The sequence below is a fragment of the Pinus tabuliformis genome, chromosome 4_2, assembly GCF_031772625.1.
Source record: "Pinus tabuliformis cultivar Carrire ecotype Pingquan chromosome 4_2, CPIR1, whole genome shotgun sequence".
Classification (NCBI taxonomy): domain Eukaryota; kingdom Viridiplantae; phylum Streptophyta; class Pinopsida; order Pinales; family Pinaceae; genus Pinus; species Pinus tabuliformis.
In genome coordinates, this window is record NC_142304.1 from 831,752,812 (window position 1) to 831,759,946 (window position 7,135).

General features: G+C 35.8%; 1 protein-coding gene across 1 annotated transcript; it reads right to left on the reverse strand.

The window, feature by feature from the left end:
- Nucleotides 1-1,350: 1,350 nt before the first annotated feature.
- LOC149172260 (gibberellin 3-beta-dioxygenase 2-like) lies at nt 1,351-4,575 on the reverse strand. The gene is made up of 3 exons (XM_089427679.1): nt 3,904-4,575; nt 2,018-2,366; nt 1,351-1,858 (listed from the first exon to the last, which is right to left on the reverse strand). Exons 1-3 carry the CDS (start codon nt 4,401-4,403, stop codon nt 1,589-1,591), a joined length of 1,119 nt encoding a protein of 372 aa, XP_089283805.1. The 5' UTR covers nt 4,404-4,575; the 3' UTR covers nt 1,351-1,588.
- Between the last annotated feature and the right edge of the window lie 2,560 nt (nt 4,576-7,135).

Sequence of the window (7,135 nt, forward strand, 5' to 3'; positions counted from 1 at the left end):
AAGATATGATTGTAATGACAATGCACCATGCTTGTGTAATGGCCAGTTGGAGCTACATTTCATGTAATACTTTGCATATGATATATTTACATTTTGGGTATTAGGCCAAGTTGGGCTGCTCATCCATGTTTTTGTGTACGTGTGTATGGTGTATGATTTGACATAAGAATTTTGGTTAAGTGTGATGACTAAGCAACATATTTAACTAAATAATAAGTAGAAAGGCATAGTTTGGGTTTAGTACAATTGGTTTGGTCTAGCTATCAAACTTAAATGACCATGGTGCCACATTTTGTAGGTTGATAGGTTGTCATGATATGGGGAAGATTTTGAAGGGCATGATAGAAACCCTTTGAAATCCACTTACAGTGACAAGATTTGACATTTTCACATATTTATATTTATATAAGTTCTATTTTTTTTATTTAAAACATGCATTAATATAGATATGTGAAAATGTCATATATAATGAGGAGGGGATGAGGGTGTGAGCCATTTGTGAGGGATAAAAGTGTCCCATGGGATATCCAACTTTCACTTAGCTTTGCATAGTCTTGGTGATAGGTATCACTTAGGTGGATAGATAGTTCTTCCATTCAACATTGGGGTTGGATCTTAGAATATCCCATAGGTGGATAGATAGTTCTTTCATTCAAAATTGGGGTTGGCTCAAATCTAAGCTATGGAAACAAAAAAGAAGAAAAAAGAAGAAAAACAAAAAAGCAAAAATTTTAAATTTTATTAATTTAAGTGAAATTAAAATGAATAAAAATCACCCCTTGGGGAGTTCACTTGGCAAACCCTTGAATTGCTTATGGTGGTAGTGGTTGTGTTTGAGTAGTGGTTGGAAGTAGTTCGAATCAACCCCATGGTATTGCTCATATTGGGGGTAGTGTGAACCACCTAGGGGTTATAGTGGTAGTGGTTGTGCTAGGGGTGATGCTAAGAATCTACCAGTTATAATGGTAGTTAGGGGTAATGCTAACCACCTAGGGGTTATAGTGGTAGCTGTTGTGTTGGGGACGATGAGAACTAAATAGGGATTATAATGGTTGTTATCGGAATTGACCCAATGTCATGTGAGTATGAAACCAGCCAATAACAGATTCATCTAGTTAATTTTTTTATTTTTTAATAAAGAAAACACTAAAACTTTAATAAATCCAGGTGAGAACTACCTAAGAGTTATAATGATTGTTAGCGGAATTGCCCTTGTGTCATGTAAGTATGAAACCAGCCAATTGCAAATTAGTCTAGTTAAAAAAAAGGAATAATATCATTAAAAAAAAGTTACATCTTTTAATAAATCCAAAATAATTTAGCAACTTAAATATATATTTTTTTATTTTTTATTATTTTCATAATCAACCATGTGTACTTGAGCACATGTACAAAGTCCATTCAAACGATCGAACTGCACAGTGGAGCTCTGCTCCCTATTTACAGACCATACAGCATCATATAGAAAAACTGCGAAGTTGTTAACCGTAGTACTAGTACAAAACCATACATCACCACATAAGTTGTATGTTTCTATAATTAGATAAGGATTTGATTGGGTATACAGCTTTGTATAAAGGCCGTGAGATCAGAAGGACAAGTTCCCATCGGATGAAAAGCTAGTATTGTAGGAGAATAATTGCAGAGCCTGATCGAAATGTAAAGATTTTGCAACCAAATACTCGTTCCATGTGAGTGATTTGTATAACAGTGGATGCTTGGAATCCACTAGCTGTGGCACTGGCATGATAACATCACGCGGTGGAGGACCCCATAGATATGCAATAGAAAGTCTGCTTCTGCTTCTGTTAGCCACTGCTCTGTGCAATCTACTCTTATATCTTCCATTACTTAGTATCTGCAATGGCAAGATAGTGTACACATCAAAAGGGTCTAATTAAAATGTTCAGTTTAACGTTTCAGATTCATATTCAAATGATGTACAAAATAACACTAAACATCTCCCAACCAGGGCTGTAAACTACTATGTTTCTCTAGCTGCAATATTTATTCTTACCTGCATCAAGTCTCCAATGTTAACTATCAATGCATTGGGAATAACAGGAACTGTTATCCATTCTCCTCTGTGTTGAATTTGCAGACCTGCAACTTCACCCTGGTAAAGAAGTGTCAGACAAGCAGAGTCTGTGTGAGGTGCCAAGCCCATGGTTCTCAAGGGCTGTGGACATGGAGGATAATAATTCATCTGCAGAGCTCCTGTCTGCAGTGCTTTGCCATAACTCTCATCCTGAATTCTGCACCGCCTCATGAAATCTCCTGTGCTTAACCCCAGACTCCTTCCTATCAACGACATCATCCTTTTTACCAGGTTCTTCATTGCATGCTCGTATTCCTCTATTATTTCACTGCACATATACATTACTGGAATCTGTCAAAATGTTTTAAAATATCACTTTTTCTCTATCTATCTGTGTGTGTTGGGTGTAAAATATATCAGGTATAAATAGAGTAGAGATTCTTTTTATTTCTTTGTGTTACTGGACATTCAACTTTTTATGGTAAGCTGTTGTTTTCAACTATCAATGTGAACATATCTCAATAGGTAAAGACAACCCTTACGGAAATGAAAATTATTACAAAACTTTTACATTTTTGTTATATTTGTCGGGTTTCCTTCCATCAACCAATTGACAGCTTTTGTTTGACTCAACCTACTGATTTAATGATTTTATTATTATTATTTTTTTCCACAGTGGAGGGTTTTGAAATGACTATGTTATATATTTAATATATTATAAATTTTACAATTCAGTAAGAGATAAAGAATCAAATTTATAATATTTTAAATTTAGAGGTATAATATAAAAAAAAAAATAGAATCTTAAAAAATTAAATGTAGAAGTATAAAGAAATATCAAAATTTTTAATTTATATAGTATATATGTTTTAACTTATTTATTTTTAATTTTTCGGATTATGGTAAAGTTAAATACTAAATTGGTACATAAGAGTTTATTTATTTATTTGTTTCTTATTTTTAAGGTTAAGATTTAATTGGGATTATGGTAAAGTTAAATACTAAATTGGTACATAAGAGTTTATTTATTTATTTGTTTCTTATTTTTAAGGTTAAGATTTAATTGGCTCACGCTAGTAGAATAGCTGGTGATGGGGTGTACTGTCACTTTGTGATGTAAAGGTCACATGTCCTAAACTCTATGGACAAAAATCCAGTCATGTTAATCACTGGTGTGACCCACCCCTGGTGTAATCTAATTTAGACTACTTGACAAAAAAGAAGAAGTTGATGAACTCAGATTACTTGACAAAAAATAAAAAGTTAAGATCAAGCTCAAGACCAACTTGGTATATACTATTTTTTTAATTTTTATAAGCTATGATAAACTTTGACTACTTGAAAAAAGAAGAAGAAGTTAAGATCAAGTTCATTAGGGACTTGGTGTATACTTATTTTTTTAATTTTTATAAGTTAAGATCAAACTCAAGATCGAGTTAGTATACAAGACTTTTTTAATTTTCATTTATTTATTTTATTTTTAAGATTATGGCTGAGTTAAGTTGTTCTATAAGAGTCTCTTTATTTTTTTATTTTCTCTTTTCAACGTAAGGCCAAGTTAAACAAGCCATTGAGACATATACCTTATTATTATTTTGCTTTCTATTTTTAAAATTATGATTAAGCTGGACAAGAAATTGTGTATAAGACTTTCCTATTTATGAAAAAATAAACCCACCTACACCATAATTTGACCCTTGAAGTTTACTAATACTTATCCTTGATTTGAACTTAGAAGGTAGTGTAGCTACTACTCCTAAATTTGAACTTGTAACCCTTTAAGGAAACACAAATTCATCTTCTTAATGATGCACACACATATTGAAGGAAAAAGGGGAAAAAAGATTTTAACTATGGCTTATTACCAAAAGTCTTGGTGATCTTCTGGCCACAGTTTCTCGGCATCTTCCACTGGAGATCCCACACAAGTGAACCCCTCCGACCACATAAGTTTACTGAAGAAAGGTGAGATCCTTGCTTCTCCATAACCAGTAACTCCATCTGGGGCTCTTTTAGCCTTGAGCTTTTGCTCCAATGGCAGTGAAAACAGCCTGCGTCCTTGTATACTAACGTTCTCCAACAGCTTTTCAGATATACCATGATTGATAATTTGCATGAAGCCCCACTTTTTACAAGCAGAACCGATCTGTTCTATGATGTTTTCTTCTTCTTCTTGTCGCCAAAGTCCCTGAAAATCTATCACTGGGATTATATCATTCTCATTAGCAGAACTATGAGGAGGATCCATATCCTCGTACCATATATAGTTTTCAGGCACATCTTGCATTGAGCTGATGTCAAGGGACGCCATGCATGAGTTTTCCTTCAACGTAGAACTCTTGTAAACATCAGTTAGTGAAGCCATGTTTTCAAACTTTCACGTTCCTTAAACAAAAACAAAAGTACAAGTTCTAATACAGGAAAACAAATCGGACCTGTATCACCATACAAATATACATATCTTTTGGGCCTTCAAAACACATTATATAGGAGAAATGTAGGGTTCTCCTTCCTTGCCAAGCTTAATGGTACAGATAAACAAGAATGAAGCCAAGGATTCACATCTGAGTCTGTTCTTTACTTCATAATGGTACGTTGAAAAAGAGTGAAGCCAAACATGATTTGATATTGATCTTTTTTTAATGGTGAGCTGCCCTTCACGTGAACTTACACGAATAAATTTTTTCATCCTCTGGTGTCCCATCCCTGCATCCCTGCTACCAGAATGGCCTCTATATTTGCTTGATTTGTAAACTCTCCTTCATGATAAGACAAGGAATTTTGTCTTTCCCACCATTTAAATTTTAGTAGCTCCGTGCATTTCTCTGTGTGATGATGAAAAATCGTTTGTCCAGTAGTGTTCACACTATTTCAGTGCAAGATCAATCAATCATTTCTCAACCATTTTGGCACTTTCCATTTTTTGGAAAGCTTGTGGGATCTCACTAGCCTGTGCTTTGTTGTTTTGCAAACGACAAAGATCATAAGGAATCGCACTATAATACAATCGTTTTGTTTATTTGAATTTATTACTTTATTTTTTTCCTTCAAAGTGTTTTGAAGTGCCTCCATTGATTTTTGCCTAAGTGTGTTTTGAGGTGCCTTCATTTAACATATTATAATATGGAATCATATCATATGTAAAATCGTTTATGTTTCCATTATTGGTATTATTATTTTGTTTAGTTTGGTTGGATAAGTACGACGCAATGGTGTTTCCCCTTAACATCAAAGTTCTCTCATGAGTATAGATTTTTTAAGATTTCCTCTTCGTGAAGATTTTTAAAATATCTTTTCCTTCTAAGATATATCATGAAATTATAGTTACCATAAAATTGGAATAAAATTTATTATTATATTCCCGGATCCGGGTGGCATTACTGTTTCCACAGTTCTCCATGCACGAAGTTAATGCCCAGTACTGCCAGCTGCAGAGCAGCGTGGCCTCCCGGGACGTAACCTCATGCGAGCAGGGAATGAGTATTAATGAGAGATCGGGTGGCGGATTTGCATTTAAGTTCTGCGTTGATCGACGCAATATGCCTCCTGTTATAATCATGTCGATCCATGGTTCACTCACCAAGCTTTGTGCTCTGTCGCGCGGTAATAGAACCTGGTTTGCGGGAGCTGTGGGTGATGGCTTAAATTTGGTGCATTGCCGCGGGCTCAAAGCCATCTCTCTCAAGGGTAATTTCTCCCCTGTTCCGGATTCTTGCTCTCTGTTATTGTCTGCAATTTTTGTGGCTGTCTATAAGCTCTGTCATACTGTGGTGTCGGTCGCAAGCTCTGTTGGGCATCCCTCTTGCCTCACCCGACTCCGTCCTGTTGGTCATCCCGTCCATAACCCTTTTGAGTCCTACCTTCTTTCTGTCATCATGGTTCGTTCGGGCAAGCAGCATCATTCTGGGGGGCATCGTGACACCCCTCTGCATCCTCCAGTCGGTCATGCCATGGAAACAGCGCCGGAACCGTTCAATCCCTCCCCCGTCCATGAAGCTGGGCCTTCTGTTGGCTCTGGTCGGAAACCTATTCCGAATAGTGCTTTTCAAACAACGCACTTCAAATTTCAAAGTAATCTGCACAGGCCCCTGGTCACTACCCACATTACCCTTATACTCTTGGAGGAGGAAAACCTTGTCTCCCCCTTGGCCTGCATCGCCCCTGATCCCTCTCCAGTGAGAACTCCTTGGGCAAAGACAACATGGAAAATTGGGAAAAAGAGAAAGATGAACAAGAGGCTTTTCTTAAAAATCTTCCTCCACTTGAAGACACAGGACCTGCAGCTGAGGACAGAACTCATGGCGAGGCGGAACATGCCATAGCTATCCCTGACAGTGATTTAAGCGGTAATGAAGGTTTGAAGACTGGCGATACTGCTCGGGATGAGAAGAAGGACAATGACCCAGCAAAGGAGAAGTAGCGCCACTTGGGACTGTCTCTTTTTGTTTCGGCTTCGGTTTCAGGCTTGTGGTCAGGTTTCTATGCAATTGTCCTATTGTTTTTTGGCTCCCAGATGGGAATTTGATGACTCTTTATATGCTGGGTTGCAATGTCTTTTGTGTCTCTGTGCTGGCTCAGTTCTCCTTCTCGGCAACGCATGTCTCTCTCTATGTCTGATTTCTGGTCTCTTGCACTTTGTAACTGGTTTCCCCAGCTTATGTCTGTAATGGGGCAGTTTTGTTCTGTCGAGTGTTGTTACGCCTCGATCATATGTAAAAATATTTTACCTTTCAGTTAATAGAAGTTAGTATTTGCAGAGAAAAAAAAACATTTATTATTATATATTTTTCCTAATTTAAAAAAAAGTAGAGGTGTTTTAAGATTTTCTTAGGTTAATAAAATATATAATGAAATCATAATATGATATATTTATATAATAAAAATAAAGTAATTATTATTATTATATTCTATTTTTTCTCTTTCAAAAATACAATACTAGATCATAATTTTTTCTATAACTTTTATTGAAAATTGATTTAATATATATATCTATATATATCTGTATATATATATAACTAGAATGAGTAGTATATTTATATATAAATCGTGCTCGTTTGCATTCAAAATCGGGATTTTACATCATAATTTCGAGCTTTG

Bases quoted from the DNA above. Each gene is read 5' to 3' on its own strand.
- LOC149172260 (XM_089427679.1), bottom strand. From the start codon at position 4,403: ATGGCTTCACTAACTGATGTTTACAAGAGTTCTACGTTGAAGGAAAAC. The intron at 2,367-3,903 runs GTAATAAGCCAT...GTATATGTGCAG, and splicing joins GAAGATCACCAAGACTTTTG to TGAAATAATAGAGGAATACG. The intron at 1,859-2,017 runs GTAAGAATAAAT...TTGCCATTGCAG, and splicing joins ACATTGGAGACTTGATGCAG to ATACTAAGTAATGGAAGATA.